The sequence below is a fragment of the Malania oleifera genome, chromosome 3 (genome assembly GCF_029873635.1).
Source record: "Malania oleifera isolate guangnan ecotype guangnan chromosome 3, ASM2987363v1, whole genome shotgun sequence".
Classification (NCBI taxonomy): Eukaryota; Viridiplantae; Streptophyta; class Magnoliopsida; order Santalales; family Ximeniaceae; genus Malania; species Malania oleifera.
Genome location: NC_080419.1, coordinates 23,342,583 through 23,367,341, shown reverse-complemented (window position 1 = coordinate 23,367,341; position 24,759 = coordinate 23,342,583). Strand labels below are relative to the sequence as shown.

General features: G+C 34.4%; 1 protein-coding gene across 2 annotated transcripts in view; it reads left to right on the top strand.

Moving 5' to 3' along the window:
• The first annotated feature begins 781 nt into the window (after positions 1-781).
• LOC131151092 (mitochondrial thiamine diphosphate carrier 2-like) overlaps positions 782-24,759 on the top strand; it is a 28,135-nt gene continuing 4,157 nt past the window's right edge. The window contains exons 1-7 of one of the 2 annotated variants that reach the window (XM_058102285.1): positions 782-818; positions 910-1,065; positions 1,254-1,390; positions 2,768-2,884; positions 3,738-3,849; positions 10,719-10,846; positions 21,703-21,855. In XM_058102285.1, the coding sequence (XP_057958268.1) occupies positions 1,274-1,390; positions 2,768-2,884; positions 3,738-3,849; positions 10,719-10,846; positions 21,703-21,855 (627 nt within the window). In that variant the 5' untranslated portion in view covers positions 782-818; positions 910-1,065; positions 1,254-1,273. Of the gene's footprint in view, positions 1,066-1,253; positions 1,391-2,767; positions 2,885-3,737; positions 3,850-10,718; positions 10,847-21,702; positions 21,856-24,759 lie in introns of both variants that reach the window. The other variant, XM_058102286.1, reaches the window with a different exon arrangement.

The following is a 24,759-nucleotide window of genomic DNA, read 5'->3' as shown; positions in this document are numbered from 1 at the left end:
ATTCAAATACATTTTAAAAAATATTGAGGAAGGTAAATGTAAATCTAAAAAGAAAAAAAAAAGTATTAATGCACTATTCTTATGTTCACATTCTATCTCATTCATGTTCATGATTTATTTTTATTTTTATTTTATTTTTTTTTTCAAACTAATAATCATCGTCAAAAATAAAATTATTATTATACGTCATTGTACAGTCATCTATGTGATGTCAAATTTAATATTGGCTAAATAATTAAAAAAATGTGTAATATTCCCTCATTGTATTTATACTTTTATACTAATTAGAAATGTGACGTCATTTTTAAAATCTTTTGGTAAATGATGCCATAAATGATGAAAATTGAAGTCGGTATGCAAGGTGTGTAATTTGAAAGTAGATTATCCAAGAAGCATTTATGAGTACATTAATAATTATTCATGAGTATAATTGTAAATGTAATTTCAAGTTGTCAAAATTTAATTTGACAAGTTTCAACAATAATTTTCAAAATTTTTTAGAAAACCAACAAAAAAAAATTGTCCTTTTGTTTTAGGATAAATATATATTTACGGAACAAAAAAAACTATTTCTCTTATTCATCTAGTGAAGCATAATAATAATAATAACAACAATAATAAATAAATAAATAAATAAACCAACAAAAATGGTATTTTTTTGGGAAAAATATAGATAAACTGAAAAAAAAACTATTATCCTTATTCATCTTGTGAAGCATAATAATAATAATAAATAAATAAATAAATAAATAAATAACAACGGTCAAGAAAGATTCATCTTGTCAAAAACTGGCAGTCAAGCCCAAAAAGACCCAATTGTGAGAGGAATCTGTCTCAAAATCTAAAACCTATTCCTAATTTTAGTTCATAGTTTATACAATCTAAGACCCATTCTTCCATCGTTTGCAGACTCAGCTTTCTTCAATCCTGCATTCCACTGCAGGCGGTAGAAAAGCCACACCCAATTCTGTCATTGACCCCTTCTATCTTCTTCCACTCAGCCTTTCCAAAATCTTCAATGGCGGCTGCTCTGAGCTCTCCTTCCACCTACCTTCCTCTTTTCAGGTATTTCTTCATTGCCCCTTTCCCCACCTTTCGGCTGCCCTTTTCCTTTTCCCCCGCTTTCACGTTTATCTCGTGAAACCCTAGTTTTCCGGAGCGCCCCCTCTCTCTCTCTCTCTCTCTATTATTTATTTTCTGGGTTTTTTTTTGCGAGAATGAAAGATAGTGTGATTGTGGGTCTTGGGTTGTAGGTGTTAGCATCGCGGCGGTGATGGAAGAGCCGGGGCAGCTGAAACGGACGATTATTGATGCTACGGCCGGGGCAATTTCTGGCGCTGTTTCCCGGACCTTAACTTCGCCGCTTGATGTCATCAAGATTAGATTCCAGGTCTGTTTTTGCTTCCTCGTCTTGTTCAATCACCGTTCGAGCACATCCTGAATTGATAATTACCATAAGCGTATGCATATGCATATGTATTATTATTGCTGATGTGAAGTTCTCGCAAATTATTATTAGTCATTGACATATTGACATGCATGAATTATTCTTAGTCATTGACATAATGACGCATGAATTTTTGTTCGTTTGCTTGGGTGCTGTGGAATAGATTATTACTCATCAACATAATGACATGCATGAATTTCTTCTTGTTTGCTTGGGGGCCGTGGATTAGTTTATTTGGAGTATTTGGTGAACTTTTGTGTAGCCGAAGTCAGTGGAGGAGCTATTGGGCATCTCTTTTGTGGGTTTTGGGAAGGGGAAGAAGGGGGTTGTGAATTTTGCTATTTTGTGGGGTATTTGGTTGGAAAAAAGTGCTAGTATATTTTCTGGCAAGAGGCTGCCTCTATATTTATTTCAGGACAGGGTTAGGTATTTGGCATTCCCTGAGCATTTAGTGCTGGCTGTTTCAATGGGGCGGCTGGTTTGAGGATGTCAACCAGGGTTGGAAGGCTTTGTTGAGCTGATTGTATTTTATTCTTTTCTTTTGACTTTCAGGTTGGGGTGAGGTCTTCTTGTTCTCTTCGTTGTATTTTATTCTCCTTGCTTTTCTAATATAGATTGTTTTCCTAACCCACACTCCCCCCCCCCTGATTGTATTTTATTCTTTTCTTTGGACTTTCAGGTTGGGGTGAGGTCTTCTTGTTCTCTTCGTTGTATTTTATTCTCCTTGCTTTTCTAATATAGATTGTTTTCCTAACCCACACTCCCCCCCCCAAAAAAAAAAAAAAAAGGGAAAACAGAATTGGTTAGTTAGCAAAGGATTGTCATTTTTATGAAGGGAATATGCTGTAAATAACAATCCAAATTGAAACTCTACTTCTGTATCCTTTGAATTCTTTCTTCATGTTATTCTGTATGGTAAGGGTAGGGTCATTCAAGATTTTCTTTACATTTTTGCTGGATAACACATTTGCCTGTTAAAGTTTGTTGTGGAATGATGAGAATATATGTACTTAGTTATATGCTATAGAATGCTTGTAGTGACTTTGAACTAGTGTATCATGTTTTAGCTGGGTTATCTTATATTAAAGGCTTAGTTCTGAAGAAAACTTATAAGAACCCACTAATTTATTTCATTCTGATTTGCAATTGTTTATTTGCTCAGGCCATTTTATCAAACATACCTCCCCTCCCTGCTCCCTTCTTCTTGTTGTGCATCTGCATTTGCATACTTTTTTTTTTTTCAAAAAATAATTTTTATTGCTTTAGACATCTTTAATGTTGGTGGTGGCTGAGGAAATTTGTTATTGGTTTCTTTGAAAGGTTCAACTGGAGCCCACTTCTACATGGGATTTACTTCACAGAGACTTGCACACAAGATCAAAGTATACGGGGATCTTACAAGCATCCAAGGACATCTTTAGAGAAGAAGGTCTACGGGTACCAAGTCCTCCATGTTAGCTTAATAATATTGTTTTTCTCCTTGTTGTCTCAATGTATTATTCATTCAGTCCTTTTGTATTTATTAGGACTTTATAAATTTCTAGTGTACAATGCTTCTTTTGTCAAGAAAGCGAGCAAGTCAGCTCACCTGAACTTAGAAATGTGTCTAAACAGCCAAAGCACTTGCTTTGTTTTCTGAGAAACCGGGCCCGTTAGTCCATGTGGTGGACTCCAAGTTCCCAGCTTTTGACAGACTACTTTTTTTCATTTGATCAAGTGAAGTGATAAACTGTAGGATAAACTTATACCTGTTGACTAGAAGTATGGAGGCTACTGGGAGTCTTCGAGATGTGTCTTTAGACATTATTGGTTTAACGCTTCAAGATGGCTGAGTGTGCTTAAGTAGTATTTTCTTCTTCCTTACACCAAAAGCCTTTATTGCTCTTTTTTTATTTTTTATTTTATTCAGGTGTATTCCTGAAACTGATGGGAGTTCTAGTTCTAAGTAGTTTATGTTTTGTACATGCATGGAAGAGGTACACCGTGTTAAATTGTTGAATTTTATTGGAACTAAAACTTTTAAAACATGTTTTTATTAGTTTATATGATGGATAGTGGAGGTAAACCAAGTATTCTTATTTGTAGAAGTTGCAAAAACTTCACGACATATGTCTTTAGACAATGCTAGGTACCCATTCGTCACCTTGTTTGCTTTTGTATATTGTTACATTCTATTACTACTTTTGTAAGTTTTACGTAGGATGTTATCTACAAGGTGGTCTGATTTGTTAATTCTGGGGATATCTTGTACCTTTTTCTACATTTTATTCAAGATATGTCGCTTATGCAGGGTTTTTGGCGTGGTAATATCCCAGCTTTACTTATGGTTATGCCATATACTGCCATACAGTTTACGGTGTTACACCGATTGAAAACATTTGTAGCTGGTTCATCCAAGGCAGGTGTGTCTTCAAAATTATGATAGTCAACCCCCCCCCCCCCCCCCACTCTTTTGGCGTTATTTAAAATAATGAATTAGATTTTTTGCATAATGGGATGCATTAAGAGCTGTTTTTTGACAAAAAAAATTGAATATGTTGACTTTTTGGTTGTTCTGATTGATTGCTTTTCGATTCACCTGGGAATCCAAGATTAGGCAGAAGTGATGATTGAGTCATTGGAGTCTCTCTCTTTAATTGTTGCCAATTGCTAGTGGAGGAATTTTCTTAGTTTAAACCTCATCAATTATGCAACCCTAACCCAACCCATGAGGCTTTGGGGTTGAATTGTGTTTAGAAAGAACACTACATCCATAAACAGGTTGGGAGGAACTGGGTCAACAAGTTACGACTATGGGACATGTATCATTAGGAAATAAACCCAATTAGAGAGTTTTTAGCCTCATTACTTCTCAAGGGGAGTCTTTAGTTTTATTGACTTCTAACTGTTTGTCTGAATTGTTAATCAGTGCCATAGTCTCTATGCCAATAATATCTCTATTTAATATAATGTTTATATTTGTTAAGATACAAATCCTAAAATAAATATGCATTTACATTGATGGGAATAGTGAGAATATAAAGACCAATTACTTGCCATCCCATGCACAAAAATGTTATTTTCTGCTCATATTTCAACAATTACCTTTGTTAAAGGAGAAGATGGTCAAACAGGCTATCTAAGTTTTCTTGAATAATAAATTAAGGGTTTGGTTGAGGACTAAATTATTTAACCAAATTAATAAATTGCTGGGTTGTGGGTTGGGAAAAATGCAGTGCCTTTTATGCTTGCCCAGACCAGAACAAACCCAAGGCAAGACAATGATGAACTTCTTGTTGTTCCATTGTTGAAGGCAAAGGATTCATGGGCTTTAGTTGGATACCACAATGGGGGATTTTGGTTTGGGTTATCTTAAATCCCTCCTACATTCCCTTTCTTGGGATATTATGCCCCAGAATAGGATTAGATGGGAATATTTTTGTTGACTCGCTCATCTGGACAGTGCGTGGCATATTGTTGGCATTTGAATGTTATTTCAATTAGATTGCTAGAATATCCTTAACATGTAATGATAATTATTATGTATATTATTGTAATGTGCATATTACAAATAATAATGATGATTGAAATACTCTTTAATAACTTCTTTTAATATTAATAATCATAATAAAGAAAGTAAATAAATAATAAATAATAATAGCAATAATAATACCACAACAACAACAACAACAACAATTACTTAATTATAATAATTAAAACAAAGAATAATTTTAAGGGTGAAATTCAGAATACCCCCCACTGAGTTTTTTGAATATAATATTGCATCCCTACGTTTTCAAAAACTACCATTCTTTGAAGTAATCTATGTGATGGGAAAATAAACATATTGTTAGAGGTTATTTATGTCTTTTAGTATTATTATTATTAAGTGTGTTAGTATGTTAATTAGTGAGAGTTAGTACGGGTATTATTGTCATTAGAATGTATTTAATTTGTATTATAAATAGAGAGAGACCTATCTTAAAGTTAGGTCATTTATTTTAATCAAAATCTCAACATGGTATCAGAGTGTGATCCAACCTAAACCCTACTATACTCAGCCATTGCTGGAAACATATTCCCGTCTCTGTCCTTCGCAGATCCACCTCAAACCCTCATTATTTCACAAAACCAACCATATACCCAAACACAAAACCCTCCAAAGCTGAACTCCACAAAACCCCATTATTGGAAAGGCCCCATGTACCGCCACGCTCCGGCCAATTTCCGGCAGTGTCGACCCCATGCACTGGTGTGTGAGAGAGTTCCAGCCACCATATTTTATTTTATTTTATTTTTTTCCCTGTGTCATGTTCTGATTCCTTCTCTAGATAACATTATCAAGTTGTTGGGCACGTTTTTTGCTAAAAAATCCAACCTTTTTCGACCATGCACTCGCGATTATTCGTTAATATCTGTTCGGTGTTAGTAAAGGCTTCTTTGTAAGTTTCTTGGTGCAATGGCAGTGTTCGTATGTCAAGTTGTGAGGCCGTGGTAGTGCTATATTAGTAGGTGAGTTGTTTACCTCATCTGTGGTTGTGTTGGTGCTTGACATAGTTTGTAATTGTCCCGATTAGTTTTGATTGTTCTTCTTGTTTGACATTGATGCGGCTGCAAGTTTGTGAATGTTGGGATGGAGTCCACGAATCCCAAAAATGTGTTTCCCCTATCACTGACACAGATAACGACTCAAAAGTTGGGTGGAAAGAATTATGTTTAATGGTCCAAAGCTAGTTGGGTTTATTTAGTAGGATTAGAGGAAAATTATTCCAAGTTCCAGTAGTATCAAGCATCACAAAAAGCTTCTCTTCCCATTGCATCTTTTGCCCAAACAAGTAATCCCATAGTATGCCTGTCATCTAGTACTTCTGGCCCTGATCCTTGGGTCATAGACTCCACTACCACTAATTATATCATGGGTATACCTAGCTTCTTCTCCACTTTTCATGTTACTCTTGCCGATGGATCCACCACTGTAGTCAAGGGAATTGGGACTATAAATCCCACTTCTTTTATTTCTCTTCCTTCAGTTTTGTATAGTCCAAATTTTTCTTTATATCGTTGGAAAGATTACTAAATCCATGAATTGTTTAGTGACATTCTTCCCTAAGTCGGTGGTTATTCAGGATTTGAAGACGAAGAAGATGATTGGCGGAGGGCATGAAGCTAGTGGACTTTATCACTTTGAGCTGCTATCTCCATCTACCACTTACATTGCTGCTACCACACCTCTCCAAAATCACTGGCATCTTGGTCATCCTTCACTACAAAAGTTAAAACTTCTTGTTCTTGATTTTAGTTTTGTGTCTAGTCTTGATTATGAGTCTCGTCAGCTGGGAAAACACCATCATGCCACTTTCGCTTTCTGAGTCAATAAACAGGCTGTAAGTCCTTTTATGTTAGTTCATTATGATGTTTGGGGTCCTAGTAGAGTTGTGTCCAAGTTGGGTTTTTGGTACTTCGTAACCTTTGTGGATGATTATTCAAGAATGACTTGGCTATATTTAATAAAAGATTGTTTCGAGTTATTTCATGTATTTTGTGCCTTTGGTTCTAAAATAAAGACTCAATTTGGTTTTCCAGTTCGAAAACCAAATTCATGTGCCTAAAGTGTTTTGGAGTGATGCTGTACTTACTGCTTGCTATATGATCAACAGGGTGCCATCCTCCATTCTTATTGGTAAAGTTCCTTACTCCATTCTCTTTCATAATTCGCCTTTATTCTCTCTCCCACCTTGTATATTTGGGAGTGTGTCCTTTGTTCATTAATTAACTCCTGGGGTGGATAAGTTGGAACTTTGTGCTATAAAATGTGCCTTTCTAGGCTACTAATATACTCAAAAGGGATATCGTTGTTGTAGTACCGTGCTGCATTGCTTATTTGTTTTTGTCGATGTTATCTTGTTTGAGTCTACACCTTACTACACCTAGTCCTTGAGTGCTTCTGAGCTCAATGAGTCTCTTCCTCTACCTAATCTTCCAGGTTCCACTTTGCTGTCCTTGCCCAACCAACCATCTGAGTCTCCATGTAGTTCGAGTCCTTCTCATCATCTTGATCATCCTAATTTGTAGGTGTATTCACGACGTTGGCTCCAAGAAAGAGAGTCCCTCTAGCTTCTACTAGCACACCTTTGGTTTCCTTGTCTGATGATCATATTTCCCATGATGTTGATCCTCCCATTGCTGTTTGGAAAGGTAAAGACATGTGTACTTAACATCCCATTTCCAACTATGTTTGTTATGACTTTTTATCACCCTCTTATTATTGTTTTGTAACTGCTCTATCATCTACTACCCTGCCTAAATTTGTTTCGAAAGCCTTAGCCCACTCTGGGTGGAGGAATGCTACGGTTGAAGAGATCATTGCTTTATATGACAATGGCACTTGGGACTTGGTACCTCTTCCTCTTGACAAGTTTGTTTTTGGTTGTTGCTGGGTTTACAATGTGAAAGTCAACCTTGATGATTTGTGGCTCGTCTAAAGGCCCGCCTTGTTGCTAAGGGATATACTCAAATGTATGGTCTGGATTATTCTGATACTTTTTCTCCGGTTACCAAACTTACATCAATATGCCTGTTCATCTCCTTGGCTACTACTTGTCATTGGCCTTTGCATTAGTTAGATGTGGAGAATGCCTTCTTGCATAGTGACCTTGAGGAGGAGATCTATATGGAGCAACCACTTGAGTTTGTTGCTTTGGGGGAGTCTGACCTAGTGTATTGGCTCAAGAAGGCACTATATGGTTTAAAGCAGTCTTCCAGAGCATGGTTTGGTCGTTTCAGTGCAGTAGTACTTGAGTTTGGTCTTCAACGGTGTGTGTAGTGGATCATACCTTGTTTTACCTTCATACTTCATCGGGTAGGATCCTTTTTGTTGTTGATGTGGATGATATTGTTATTACATGTGATGATGATAAAGTTATTCAAAGTCAAACTTTTTCTATAGACTAAGTTTCAAACCAAAGATTTGGGACCGTTGAAATACTTCTTGGGTATAGAAGTATCTAGATCTCGTATCAGAACTGTTTTGTTAGAGGAAGTATGTTCTTGATTTGTTGGATGAAACTGGATTGTTGGGATCTAAACCAATTGATACACTCATGGATCCTAATAGCAAGTTAGTGCGGATATGGGTGATTTTTGCTACCTAATCCTAGACAATACTGGAGATTAGTTGGAAAGTTGAATTATCTTATAGTCACTTGGCCGAATATATCTTTTGCAACAACTGTTGTGAGTCAATTTCTAAATTATCCAAGGGCACAAGTCATTGGGACGTAGTAATTTGCATCTTGAGATATCTCAAAGGTGCACTTGGGAAGGGTCTTTTATATCATGATTAGGGTCACACTTATACCGATGAATATACAAATACAAATTGGAATGGGTCGCCTTCCGACCGAAGATCCACAATTGGGTGTAATATCTTTGTTGGTAGTAATTTGGTTTCTTAGAAAAGTAAGAAACAAATTGTGTTGGCTAGGTCAGGTGCTGAATTAGAATATAAAGTTATGATTCAAACTACTTGTGAACTTGTTGGTTGAAGAACCTGTTGGAAGAATTGGGTTTTTCGCATTCTCGGCCTATGAAGTTGATGTGTGATAATCAAGCTGCTTTTCATATTGCCTCCATCCCAGTCTTTCTTGAGTTGAGTAAGCACATTGAAGTTGATTGTCATTTTGTTTGAGAGGAACTTGCGCAGAAGCTCATTACTTCTGCTTATGTGAAGTCTGATATACAACTTACTGGTTTATCAAAGCTTTGGGGTGTGCTTGTATTAAATTTATTTGTAACAAGCTAGGAGCATATGACATTTATGCTCCAGTTTGAGGGAGAGTGTTAGAGGTTATTTATGTCTTTTAGTATTATTATTATTGTGTGATGTAGGGGCAGCATCAGGATTTTGCAGCCAAGGAGAAATTAGAAGAGAAGGAGGAAGGTGAAGGGAGGAGAGAGGAGATACCAGGGGGAAAACTCACGTTCAATTCAATTCAAAGTCATCAACAACTGTCTACAACATGACTTTCACACACTATTTATAAGAAAGCTTCTTTACTTGAAATTACACATAAATCCCTAAAACTACATTACATTACAAATATGCCCGTACTTTACACAAATATTACAAACAACCCCCAACTACACATAATTCTGTACTAGTTAATACTAAACACACATAATAAACTATTAACTTATTCCCAGAATTCCTTAACCCAACTCTTCTTAATTATTTTCCAGCAAGGATCTTCCAAAGGTCTTACTTCTTGTCCTACATCAGTGTGTTAGTATGTTAATTAGTGAGAGTTAGTAAGGGTATTATTGTCATTAGAATGTATTTAATTTGTATTATAAATAAAGGGAGAGATCTATCGTCAAGTTAGGTCATTCATTTTAATCAAAATCTCAACATATATTAAGTGGATGAGGCTTGTTTTTGTCAATAAAATTATAATAGTAGGGGATCTTGGTAGTTGTTTGAAACCTAGGGGTTTCAGTGTCATATGAGAGAACTCAGGGACGTCTTTGGCTTTTACCCATATTTTAATTGTCATAATTATTAGTGTTAATATTAAATAATACTTAGAATATTGAAAAGTGACCAATGATAATATAATTATTTTAATACTACTTTTTTATGGTGATAATAATAATATTCGAAAACTAATAATGATAATGCAATAATTAACATATTGAAAACCAATAACTATTATTATTTTCATTACTAATTTTTATTATAATTTTTCATAACCAATGGTACTCGGGTCACTCTATCTTGACTTATCCATGTGGTCCACTCTCCAACGAAGTAAGTACGAGGTTCAAACATTATTATCAGAAAACAATAAGGGGCAATTTTGTCCAAAAACAATGATGCTACTCATGCTGGGGAAATTTTTGTCTCTAAGAAGTTCGATTCCTATGAGAATCCTAGATTACAAGAGGTGGATATTAAATATCCATGTTTGGGGGCATCTTGCGTTCTTAGGGAATCCAAGATGCTTTTCACACAGGATTCCATGAATTGGTAAATGTAGACATTTGACATTCTAGACATCACATTCATAGTCCTGGGAGTCTTGCATGACAACCCAAGCCAAACAGCTGCTATAAGATCTTGTCTGGTTAATGAAATCACTATGAGAGATGTATTGTGTTTTTCTATGGCATTGCTCTAAATAACATCCTGCATTCTCTTAAAGATGGCAAAACTTTTGACGCTACATAAGGTTCATTTTTAGGCTGTTTTACACTGTCTTACACGTCACTGGCTTGTTGTTTTGTTGTGATGCAGAGGATCACATTCATTTGAGCCCTTATCTGTCTTATGTCAGTGGGGCATTGGCAGGATGTGCGGCTACTGTTGGGTCGTATCCATTTGATCTTCTAAGAACTATATTAGCTTCACAGGGTGAGCCTAAGGTATGGCATTTCTTTGTAACAAGCTATGTTATTTTTGTGTAACCAAGGCATCTCATTCAATGCATATAATTATCTTTTAGATGAATGTGCGAGTAGAAGTCTCAGCTATTTACTTTGTGTCAAATTTTCGTTTCTATTTTTTTTAACTGTTAAAAACTTAAATATTAATGATTAAAGAGCGTATGGGGTCTGCTTGTGTTGGTACAAAGTTTTTAATTACTCTACTAAGATATATCTCTTGATTCTTTTGGCATTTCTTTTCTACTTTTTGTTTGATTGAAAAAAACAGAAGCAAGTGAATGGTTGATAGAGATTCTCATTATTAGTTATTTACTGTCACATTTTAGCTAGGCATCTTATTTGTTTTTCAGATAGATGAGGGATTTGTTAAGCAAAGAAAAAAAGAAAGTGAATGGAAAGGAAGATAAGGGACTTTCTCAAAGGGAGAAAAAAAGAAATACAGCCAAAGAAAATAAAAAGAAAGTGAACAGAAAGGAAGATAAGGGATCCTTCTCAAAGGGAGAAAAAAAGAAATACAGCCAAAGAAAATAAAAAAGAAAGTGATTGGAAAGGAAGATAAGGGATCCTTCTCAAAGGGAGAAAAAAAGAAATACAGCCAAAGAAAATTTATGAAGCAAAGCTCGCCAATCTCTTTGCATATTGATTAGAAACGCTCCTTTGAAGAAACCAAACCCCAAAAATAAGCTAAGGAGGTGCTCCTGCATCAATAAAGACCAAAGGAAGCTATTCAATGGCAAAAAATTCTAGCATTATGCTTCTCCTCGGAATTATCAATGCCTGCTGAAGGCGAAAGCTCTCTAAAGAAAAAGAGCAAAACCACAACTATTACGCACACGCGCACTCATTTATTTGGAGGTAAAGCTTTGTTAGGCCCTCTTCCATAATGAATAGTTAGTAGTAATTTTATCGAGGACTGTACTTGACTTTTGGAATCTTCACTTTCAAAATGAAAGAATGCTAGTGAAAACTGAAAAGCTGTAGCTTTAGGATCATGAGTCAAGTGTGTAAAGAAAGATTTGAGAGAGAAATAGTCAGGCAAATCTCAGGTAAATCCAAAAGCTAAATTCTCCTTTCATACTCAGCAGAAAGATTTGAAGGGGAACCTAGTCGCAACGGTAGTCATTGTGTGACCTCACGGGTTTGAGGTGTGGAAACAGTCTCTTGCAAAAATGTAAGGTAAAATTACGTACTATAGACCCATTGTGGTCTGCCCCTTCCACAGACCCTGTGTATGTGAGTGATCTGTGCATTGGGTTGCCCTTTGTTTTACACTTAGCAGAAAGACAAAAAGAATCAAGGGCATTTAACACAACATTATGACAGCACTAATGTAATATTCTTTTTGGTGGGGATGATAGAGACTCTTTTGTAGTGTTTTCACCATTTTACAAGTCTTCGAGTTAGTTTCTGATCTCATTATTAACTTTGCCAAGTGTGGCCTAAATGCTATTAATCTAAGTCTGGCAGTCTCTTCTTGGTTTGCTATCCTTGTAGGTCATGGGATTTTATAGTGATCTTTTGAATTATTTAATGAGTTCCTTTAGGTGGGAATTCTCATTTTGAAGGGTTTTGGGATCGGATGATTGCTAAGGTTTTTTAATTTTTTGATGGGTGGAAGTATATGTTTTCTTCTTGGGGGTTCACATTACTTTAATCCAGGTGTGTCTTTCTTGATTCTCCTGTATTTTTTCCCCTTGTTTAAGATTCCAATGGGGTTTGTGAATTGCCTGGAGAGGATGATGGATTTTCTTTCTTCAGATGAAGTAAAAATAACTACAAAAGGGAACATACATCAAGATTACAATAATTGCCAATCCAGCTACTGATCCAAAAAAATTACTTTAAAGCAATGGAAAAGACCTAATACTAAATACATCGACCTTTTCGTGCACAATCCATTCCAACCAAATTCTCCACAGCACTGCAAAAAGCTGCATCTGAAAAGTAAGGTGTAGTCCCAAGAGAGGGGGGGGGGTGAATTGGATTTTAAAAGTTTCTTTAATTCCCTTCAATAATCCTTAAACTTCTTTTAAGTCCTTTTTAATGAATTCTTGTTTTCTTATTGTTTTACCAAATACACAAGAACTTAATTTCTTTTATACAATCAACAACACAACTATGTAAACATCCAAGTAACCAAATCAATCATCCAAGTAATCATTCAACCAAACCCATCAACCACAATTTGAAAGTAAACAACCAAACCAAGATTTAAAATATACAGCACTTTGGTGATATAAGAACTTAAGATGGTTGTTTGTTTATATAAGCCCTATGAATACAAATTTGAACCAAGCCCTGTAGTGAATGATAATTTATGCTTGCTGATATGGATTTGCTTCTTTAATATGATTTTCAACAAAACATTCACAATCACACTTCTTCTTAATGTTCAGCTTTTAAATAAACTTTCATTTTAATAAGTTAAGGATGATCAACCAACGTAGTTCCTTTTGGTTTTCGCAATCAATGTTGATCAAACCAAAACAAATTATCTTGTGATCTATTTAACAACCAAACACTTAGAATTCAGAGATTTATAAAGCATCCATGCAATTTATATACTTTACTGAAAAGTGAAGAGTAAGGGAAAGAGAGAGTGAGACTGAGATTTTTACGAGGTTCGTCTTATACCCAGCCTACGTCCTCGCCTTTGGCAAACCACCAAAGGATTACTAAATTCAGTTCCTTTGCCGGGCGGAACAATACTGTTTACACACTCCTTCAGTAGGCTAGAACCCGCCTCTCCAAATGATATACTCTCGTTTGGTCATTCCTTCGATTAGGCTGGAGCCCGCCTCTCTAAGTAATATCCCCTTGCTTAGCCAACGATCCAAACAATCCTTGGAATCGTTAATCTACAAGATACAAATCAAATATTTGTGTACAAAGAATTGCTCACACAAAGAGCTGATTAGTACAACAATTCAGCACTATAATATACTTTAAAGTAAAAACAATATGGAATTTAACTTGAAGTTCAAGGAAGTATATCACCGATTGATTCTTTTAATGATTGAAAGATTTAGAATTTGTAGCACAAGATTGGTGATTGAATCAGTAAGACCTTAGCAAATTTCATAGACAAGATGAGAGTGAAAGAACCTTTGAGTGTTGAGAGCAATTGAGAGAATTTTTTGAATGCTGATTTGAATTCTTGGTTCTTGGTTTTTTTAATTCAATGATCTTTGAGGGTTATTTATAGACTTGAAAAAATATGTAACTTGATCCCCAAGTGACTTGGAGTATTCCTCAAGTTTTCACAAAATTTGAGCCCCAAGCAACCTCATTTAAAAAATTTGTCCGTTATGAAAATTTAAAAACTGCCGCGTGGCAATAGACTGGCTCTTTTAGTTAGTTGGCTGCCTAGTTTATTTTAAAGGGGCAGTAGGGTGGTAGTTGCTTGCCAAGACACAGGCAGTCGCCTGGCTTGACCACCCATGCGCCTGTCATGGTTCAGGCAGTCTACTGGTGGAACACAAGGCTTCTGTCAGCTTCGAGCACCCTTCAGTCTTTTGATCATAACGTTTTCTGTATAACTCTAAATTTGACGTGCTTGGTGTCAAAAGAAAGCTAAGAGAAAATTCTATAACTTTCATGTTGAACACTTTTTAAAATAAGGAGCTTTTGATAGAGAAACATGCACCTCAATGCGGATGTAGAAAAATTAACAGCATTTAGAAAATCCTCTTTTGGGTGCTTTTCATTCCAAAAATGATTTTAACCTTTTTGAAATAATTTTTGACCTTTTAAAAATATTTTTCAAGTATTTTAAAAGGTATCTAGGTTCAAGAAATTAACCTAAGAGTTTCATGTATCCATATTGAAATTATTTGAAGTATTTACATGAAATTTCCTTTAAACTCTTTCAAATTTCAATTCTTGAATTCCCTGAGGCCTTTATACTTGTTTCATCTTTCTTTGAGCTTTCATCAAGTTCTCTTTAATCCTCATGCTCTCATGATCTTCAAGCTTTATCTTTAAATCCATTTTTGAATCCATACTTTAAGCTTGATATAATCATCCTTATTTGAAGTACAAGCTTTCATGAATCCTTTAACCTTGCATTCATCATTAGGTTCTGAAAATATATCACTTAAACAAAGCATGTTAAGTTCTACTTGTTTGTTAGCATCAAAACAGGATATTAAGGGAGCCTTGTAAGGCCAACAACATCCATGATGTCAAGGCATCTTCATGCCTACCAAAACCTACAAAGAAAATAATGAACAAATCACTGAATCTAGAAAACTTAGTTCCCTCCAAATAACCCAAAAAATTTATTTCAAACTCTCTGGTGATAATTCCTTTAAAGGCCTTGCTGGAAAAAACATGTTACCTCTATCAAATGATCAAAAAAAGATTACAAGATTAGGCCCCACAGAATCTAAAACCCAAGATTGGCCATCCCGTTGTACTATTACGATGACCACCCTCCAATAACACCAATGAAGAAGAGAGCTCCTCCCATCCATATCATTAAGAGAACTATGAAAATGAAAATCCCAATAGGAAGTCCAAGGTCTTAAATTTCGATTTCAACTCAAATTTCAAAGCTCCAAGAGTACGAAAATTTCGATTTCGATGTCAATTTCGATTTCGATTTGAAAAAATGACGAAAACTAGTAGTAAAACATGAAATTCTTTGTGAAACTTTAGAAATGGTTAACAAACATAATAATATAAGTTTGAGGACTAATATATTACAAATTAAATACATCTATGTTTTGTATGAGGTGGAAAAGTTGTAAAATAGTTTGTGTATCAAACATATTTATAAGATAATGTACATTAAATATATTCAGTTAATACAAATGAAATTCATAAATCATTTAAATATTGGAAAAGTTGTAAAATAGTATGTGTATTAAACATATTTGTAAAATAATGTACATTAAACATATTCAGTTAATACAAATGAAATTCATAAATCATTTAAATAGTGGAAAAGTTGTAAAATAGTATGTGTATCAAACATATTTGTAAAATAATGTACATTAAACATATTCAGTTAATACAAATGAAATTCATAAATCATTTAAATATTATTTATTATACAAATAATGATAATTTAGACATGAATGGTTAAATAAAATGTTATTGTAAGTTTATTTTTTCATATAATTTCAAAAGCACTTGTAATAATTTGCTGTTTTGATAAAATAAATTAAGATAGAATTTTCACTTCAGTCCTAAATTTCTCATTTGAATTCTAACAAAATTTCATCGTATAGTTAAAATTTCGACAAGTTTCATTAAAATTTTGAGATTTCGATAAATTTCGGATGATTCGTTGAGATTTTGACGGAAATTATGCAAGACGGAAATCGATTGCCATTTTGATTTCGAGGGTGATGGAAATTGGAAATTTCGGTGGAAATTTCGTGGAAAGTTCGACAATTTCGTGGAAATTTAAGACCATGAGAGGAACTACGACCATCAAAGATCAATAAAGAAGAAATTACATCATCATGCACCAACGATAGATGACAAAGATGAGGAAAGAGATGAACAATGAAGTATTACCCAACTAAATATCTTCTCAAAAGCAAATTCAAGAGCCATTACTTAAAAAAAATTTAGTATAAGGAAAGAAGAGAGAGTAAATTTGTAGAAGAAACCTCCAAGGACTCTTAAAACATCTTGTTCCCAAATTTGCATCCCTCCCGTTCATTTCCATGCCAAGTTTACTTTTAATAACTTTATGGCACAATGGATGTTCTCCTCCAAGGAGAAATGCCATAATCATTTACCCATTAAAGCAATGTTTCTAGACACCAACTTACTAAGACCCAAACCCCAATCCATCTTTGACCTACACAGTCTCCTGGCTAACCAAATGATCCTTCCTCTCCCTAACCTAGACTGAAGCTTTCATAACATGAATTCTAAAGATAGACAAATAGTAAAGAGGAATAGTATGAAGACAAGCCTAAATGAGGGTAATGGGACAGCCTAGAGAAAATAAAGCATCCTTTCAACCATTCAGATGCTTGGCCACCCTTTCCACCGCTAGATCCTCAAAACCTATAAGCCTAGAATTACCACCCAAAGGAACCCCTAAATAAGTCAAAAATGGCATTTTGAAATACCACGCCTAGATAAAGATGCCAACTCCAAAGATCTATTAGAACTAAGATTAACAGTAATGATCCCTTTCTTCCTCAAATTACTTTCAAACTAAAAATGCGCTCAGAAATTTTAAGGATTGCAATAACATTCAAGGAAGATTTTTTATGATTACATAAGAAAAGAATAGCTGAAGATAGATGCAACTAACCCTATCAGCTAGTTTAATAACCCCATTCTCTTCATCTGACGAACATCCTCCCCAGCCTTATTTACTGCCAAAATAGCGGCCACAATTTGCCTACCTCAAAAGCACTTTGGTAGTATCTCCTAACACAGACTCAACCTATCCTCAATAACCTTAATAGAGTAACCCCCCATTTGGTTTGTGGAATAAAATTGAAGTAAGAAAGAAATCAAGGGAGGAATAGAATTAAGGTAGGAATGGAATTGCTTTCGGAATGCAATTACTGCGTTTGGTTAGTAACATGGAATGACTATAGAATCCGGTTTCAATTTCTTTTCAACATTTGGTATTTTTAGTGGCTTTTATAAGGGACAAAAAAATAAGTCATTTTTTTATAAAACCCCTAATACATAATTATTTAATTTTGTATTATTATTTTTATTTATTATTAATATTTTTATTAGTGTTAATATTATTTTTATTGCTGTTATTATTATTTTCTTTTTTTATACTAATTAGTATCCTTAAAATAATAATAATTTTTTCCTCTTATTATTATTGTTCTTTTTGTTATTATTATTTTGTAGTAATAAATATTATTGCCGTTGCAATTATTATTAGGTATTATTATTTTTTATTTTTGTAATAATTATTGTCCTTGAAATAATAATTATTTTTCCTTTATTATTATTATTATTATTATTTTTCTTTTTGTTTTTATTATTTTAATAGTAATAAATATTATTATTTGTTGTTATTGTAATTATTGCTATTGTTTTTATAATAATAACAATAAAAAATAAGTCATTTTTAATAAAACCCCTAATACATAATTATTTGAATTTGTATTATTATTTTTGTTTATAATTGTGATTTTTATTAGTGTTAATATTATTTTTATTTTTTGTTTTTTATTCTAACTATTATCCTTAAAATAATAATAATTTTTTCCTTTTTATTATTATTGTTCTTTATTATTATTTTTATAGTAATAAATATTATTTCCGGTGCAATTATTACTAGTTATTATTTTTTATTTTTGTAATAATTATTGTCCTTAGAATAATTATAATTATTTGTTTCCTTTTTTATTATTATTTTTCTTCTTGTTATTATTTTAATAGTAATAAATATTATTATTATTAATAGTAATAAATATTATTATTATATTTTATTATTTTTATTGTAATTATTGCTATTGTTTTTATAATAATAACAATTATTATTATTATTTGTTGTTTTTGTTTGATTATTTTTTATTATATTTGTAATAGTGATTATTATTATTTTAATTATTATTTTTATTGTTGTTATTACTATTTTTATTATTTTTATAATAATTATTATCTCTAACATAATAATAGTTATTATTTTTCCTTTTTTATTATTATTGTTCTTGTTGTTATTATTTTATAATAATAAATTATTTTTATTGTAGTTATTATTGGTTTTTATTATTTTTATAATAATTATTATCCTTAAAATAATAATAATTTTTTTCCCTTTTTTAATATTAATATTGTTCTTGATGTTATTATTATTTTATAATAATAAATATTATTGTTATTGCAATTATTATCAGTTGTTATTATTTTGATTATAATAGTAATAATAATTAACACTATTAGCATTTGTTGTTGTTTTTATAATATTTTAATTATAAAATGAGTTTTATTCCATGAAATAAGATAGATTCTAGCCCCATCTAGACTGGAATCAGCATTCCCCCATTTGCAGGAATTGTATTCCGGCAGGAATATGATTCCGCCCTTGATTCCACAAACCAAACGCAAGAATGCGATTCTATTCTTGAAATTTGATTCCATTCCATACTTGATTAAATATCTTCAACAAATCCAACCTAATCACATTCCAACAATCTTGACAGAAACCATATTAAAACCATCCAGACCTGGAGTATTATCCCTCTCCATTTCAAACACAATAACCCACACTTCATCTTTCTCAAGAGGCTGACCCAAAGTTATCTAAGCTCTAGAAATAGGTTTCAAACCTATATCCTCAATCATAGGCCCACAACCCTCCTATTGAGTATAAATTTTACAAAAAAATTATGCAATCTCATTCACTACTAAATGAGCATCTAAAATAGCACCTTTCCCCTCCAAAAAAAATAAAAACAAAAGCAAAAAACAAAAAAGCTGCTGCAACCCCCTAAATCAGGTTTCATTTCATCTTCCATTGACCAACCTATGGAAAAATTTTGAATTAAAGTCACCCTCTCTGATGTAACTCATTTAAATAATCTTTTGCCTCGAACTCCTCACTTCCTTAAAAATCACTTGAGTCATTCCTGATTGAAACTTGCTCAGTTGCCTCGCTATCTAATAGACTCTCTCCTTCCTCTTTTCTATCCAAATGACAAAGCTTGCTTAAAATTCTAATCTTATAGCCCTAATATTCCCCAAAACCTTAATATTCCACTTCTTCAAAAACTTTTTATAATGTGAATATTTTTATGAACCTAAAGCCTTCCTAACCTTTGTCCAAATCCTTACTCCAAGTATTCCTAACCAAAGAGGAAAAGTAACATGGTTAAGCCATATTTTCAAACTGGAGAGGAGTAGGACCCCACTTTTAATCTTTTTGGACCCTAACAGAATAGGAAAATGGTCGAACACTGGTCTAGACAAAAACATTTCAAAGATTAGAAGCTCATCCTCTCACTCGTTACAAAACAAAAACCTACCTAAATGTCTAGAAACTGCCCCCTGTCTACACACTGACCAGACAATAAGCATTTTCCATCAGAAGATTCATCAACCCAAAATCTGTAATAAAAAAGCATTTTCTGTGGGAAGATTCATCAACCCAAAACCCCTTAATAAACCTATCAAAATTATGCATGCTTGAGGTAATTCTACCTCTCCCTTTTTCTCCCTTGGAAATCTTACTACATTAAGCTCACCCTCTACAATCCACCTACTGGAACAAAAACCATGGACCATATGTAACTCATCCTAGAAATAAGGCCAAAGAGTTGGCGTAGTAGGACCATGAACCAAAGTGAACCATCACTAAGGATCTACCCCTCTCACCTCCAACAAAACCAAAAGGGAAAAGAAACCTACAAGGCTGTCAATTCTAGAAATGGATTATCCCAAACAATAAAAGTACCCCAAGGCACCCTTTGAGAAGGGAGAACTTCCCACTTCTTACATCTACCCTCCCAAATACTCTCACAACCGCCTCACCGCAAAACAACTATGGAAGTTTAGTTTCTTGAGAGGAAACTTTTAGGAGAATGTCTATTCAAAACCTCCCTAATCAATCCCCTTGTTCTTACCTCCCCTAATCCCTCAACATTCCAACTAATAATCTTGATAATTTAATGATTGTAACCCCTTCTCTCTGCCTTTAGCCCCACCCAAAATGACTAATAGCAATGACTCCTCCCTCATTAGATTCCTCCCTTTGGCGCAAAGAATATCAGTAAATTTTGACAAATTAGGAATTGGAAGAATTCCTCTTTCGGAAATCGAGTTCCTTTTGACCCTCGACTGAATTCTCATGCACATTTTGAACTGCCACACTGTCAAGATTATTGCTAGTGTTACTCATGAAAGCCCATGGAAATTTATATCGTAGGTATCTTTTTTCTTTTTTCCTTTATCGACTATAAAGCGGGAGATGGTTGTAGGGTTCCTTGGAAAGATCTCTAGTTAGGAGATTTATGCTTTTCGATTGCTTTTCCTTCAATCTTTTGTCTTATTTTATGACCTTGTGGACTTAATTTCTTCTTTTCTCATTATTCACAAGACTGGGTTTTATTGAGACTTTAAATTTCGTAAAGATCCGAATGATTGGGAGAGACTGAGGGACTTTCCTTTGTCTTAGCTTTGTTGAATTTTTTTTAAGAATTCTTATGCTAGGGATATTGGTATGGTGCTCGGATTATTGTTGTATTTTTTATTTTGTCTCATCTAATTCGATCTTCCCATTCTTTTCCTATTGCCAATTGTCTGTGGAGAGCTGAAATTCCTTCATAGGTAAAAGGCTTTTGTGTGGATTGCCACTTGATATTAACACCAACAATCTGTTGCAGCTTCGAACACCAACAATTCAGTTTAGTTTCTTGCTTTCATTTTTTGAGTTTGTTAGCTTATTTTTGGGTTTCTTTTTGTTTTTTGTTTGTTTTTTTGAGGACGTCTCATTCTCTTTGTAATTGCTTCTTTCTCAATGAATTTCATCTTTTTCTATGTAAAAGTAAGAATTTGATAGTGCTATAGGAAAAATAACAATATGATAGCGCTAATTTTGCTCGCATTCTTTGGTAGTTATATTTTGTGTGTTGCTTGTGAAATACTCATTATTTTTGAAGCATGTATCTCAGTTTAACTTTGATTCTTTAGCCATATAAGGAAAAGATTACCTACTTTGAACATCTTCATATTACATGACTTGAGAGGACAATATGATTCCATACTTCCAAAATCCTTCTAGTGGAAAAAATGAGTTAGTATTTAATTGGTGGGGATACTACAGTGAGCGTATCTTGCTTGATACATCTCATTAAATGAAGTTTTTATTGACTTTGAAATGATGTTCCCATGTTTAGGTGTACCCAACCATGAGCTCTGCATTTGTGGATATAGTCAGAACTCGTGGCTTCCAAGGGTTGTATGCTGGGTTATCACCAACGCTGGTGGAGATTATACCATATGCTGGGCTGCAGTTTGGCACCTATGATACGTTCAAGCGCTGGACAATGGTAAGACTCTAGTTCGCTCCTTTATATATTTATGTTGTTCCTCTCATTTGGAAATAAGTTTCCCAATGCATACCTCTTTTAAAGCAAGTGGAAAGGGGAAATTGAAGAGGATGTAATACATAAAGTTAAAGCAGGTTGGGTTAAATGGAGGCATGTGTCAGGCATGTTGTGTGATCATAGAATACTCTTAAAATTAAAAGGAAAGTTCTATAAGATGGCTATAACGCCGCCCATGCTTTATGGATCAAAATGTTGGGCAACTAAGAAACAACTTGTACAAAAATTAAAAGTTGCCGAATTGCGAATGTTAAGGTGGATGAGTGGTATATATTAAAAGATAAATTAACGAATGAACATATACACAATAAACTAGGCTAAGCATTGGTTGAAGACAAGATAAGGGAGGGCGGCTTAGTTGGTTTGGGCATTTGAAACGTAGGCTGATTAGCACACCTATGAGGAGTGAGTTAGTTTATTGTTTTTGGTATTAAAAGGTGTAAGGGTAAACCTAAAATAACTTGGAATGAGATAGTGGGGAAGGATTTAATAGCTCTTAAGTTAGAGGAGGAAAATGTTCTCGATCAGGTGAATTAGCAGAAAAAATTCATGTTGCCAACCCCTCCTATTGGGACTTTTGGTTTGTTGCTTATTTTTTGGATAAGTAAAGGAAACTTTATTGAATAGGCCTCAAGGGGATGATGATCCATGTTACAATAAATCAAGCACTCTAAAGGGTGTACACAAATCAAAGATTACGTCATAATCATTAACAACAGTCTCACTATGCCAGCTATTGACCGCAGTAAACCAATATTTTTTTTTCTGTTTTGGATTGCTGAGATTGAATTTTTAAGCACTCTCCTATTCCTCTCTTTCCGTATGCACCAGAAAATTGCAAGGGGAATGAGGGACATAGCCTTCCTCTTCTCCTTTGTTGCCTGATTCCCATTCCAGGCCCAGAGTTCCAGTTAGCGATAACCCACCTTATCCGATCAGAGTCAGCGCCATATTCCAGAGATTCCTTGTCCAATTGCAATGAAGGGGGATGTGCTGAACAGATTCTGCATCAGCCATGCAAAGGGGACATCTGTTGGCTACTGACAGATCCCTTCTTTGCAAATTATCCATAGTCAGAATCTTACCATGGGTTGCCTCCCGTGCAAAGAAGTCCACTTTTGTGGGGGCTGCTGTCTTCCAAATCTGAGTCCAATTGGAATTAAAGTTGTTTGACTCCAGAGGGAAGAGCTTCCTGTAGAAGGATCTAAAAGTGAAGGCCCCCTTCTCATCTAAGGCTCAAATAGGAAGATCAGTGCTATTATGGTGTTGGAAGCTGTAAAGAAAGTTGTAAAAGTCTGCGAGCTAGTTGAATTCCCAATCTTCCACATTTCTAAGGGGATGTTCCAAAAGAGCCCCTGATCTGAGGTTTGAAGGTGTTGACTGATGCAGACATCTTTATCACATGCCAAGTTATAGATATGGTTGGAAATAAGACACTAGGAGCTTCTTGATCTCGCCACGAGTCATGCCAAAATAAATGTTGTCCCCCATCCCCACTTGAAATCTGAAATGAGAAGTGAAATCATTCCAGCTTAAAGCTTGTTGTTGTTGTTATATAATACGTACCTCTTGCAATCTCCTAACTGAGTAATGTTTCCATAACAATGGGGAAGTAAGCCCCTAAACGAGCTACTTGTGGTGGCCTATACGGATTCTTTTTATTTTCATTCCACTATATTTAGGGTAGCCCTTTTGTTAAATTAAAATTTATAGGATTTTTAAAATTTTTTTGACAAAGAAAGAAATTCATTAAGAACTAAGTACAGTAGATAGAGAACAAGATGTCAAGAAAAAATTAATAGGAAACTGCTCTTCAATCACATTGCATCTCACTCAAGAGACACCTCAAAGCACCTTTGAAGCTGAAGCCCGAAGAGAAGCAAGAAAAACCACTCTAGTGAGAAGGAAGGCATAATTTGAAAAAATTCTTTTATTACTCTCCTTCCATGTTGCCCAAAATAATAGCAAACCAGGCACACTACCACAAAGATTGCCTTTCTTGCTCTTAACAAAAGCCCCAAAATTTCATCTGTATAAAATCACTCACATCATAAGCACACACCCACATTCCCCAAAAAATGGTAAGGTGCTTAATCTGATGCCGCATGGCACATCGCTGAAAAAACTGCCCTCCTGTTTCATTAGAAGCAAAGCATATTGTGCAAATATCTGGGTTAATTTTATAGTGTTTCGTTTTTGTTTCAACTGTACTTTTTTTTTAATTTTTTTACTTTGCTGGGAAATACCCTCTTCCCTAACAGCGCATCTGTAGTTTTTCACTGCACACAACCAGATCATTGTAGTAAATTTTATCTCATGTTGGTCTTTTATCGTGTTGCCTAGATCTGAGCACTGGATGGGCCAGGTGAGGTCTAAGCCTAAGCTTTAAAATTTTTTGCATAGCCTAGGCCCAGTTTGATTATCAGGCCTAAATCTTGTGCTCAGGCCCACCGAAAGAGAAAATAGATGTGTCCATGTCCACCCACAAGGCCCTTCAGCGAAGATTTTTCTCCTATATAATAAACGTGCATGTGCTTGCTCGCACACATGAAATTATATGTAATAAATTAATAATAATCTAAGAAAATTTTTTATGATTACACCTACTAGTCCTTGATAATACATTTTTATTTTGCCTATAAGATTTAAGAAAAAATTTAAACTTAATTGGGGTGTTCGGACTCAATAGGACTCCAAGTTAGCCATAGAGGCAAGCCCCTCATGGATCAATTTAGGTTGTGGTGCTTGGGGAGTAGAGGTGGGGGTTTGACCCCAAGCCGGCATTTGATCTATGTAGAATTGTGGGAGCCTTAGGGGACTCTTGCAATCCTGCATCAACTGTGATAT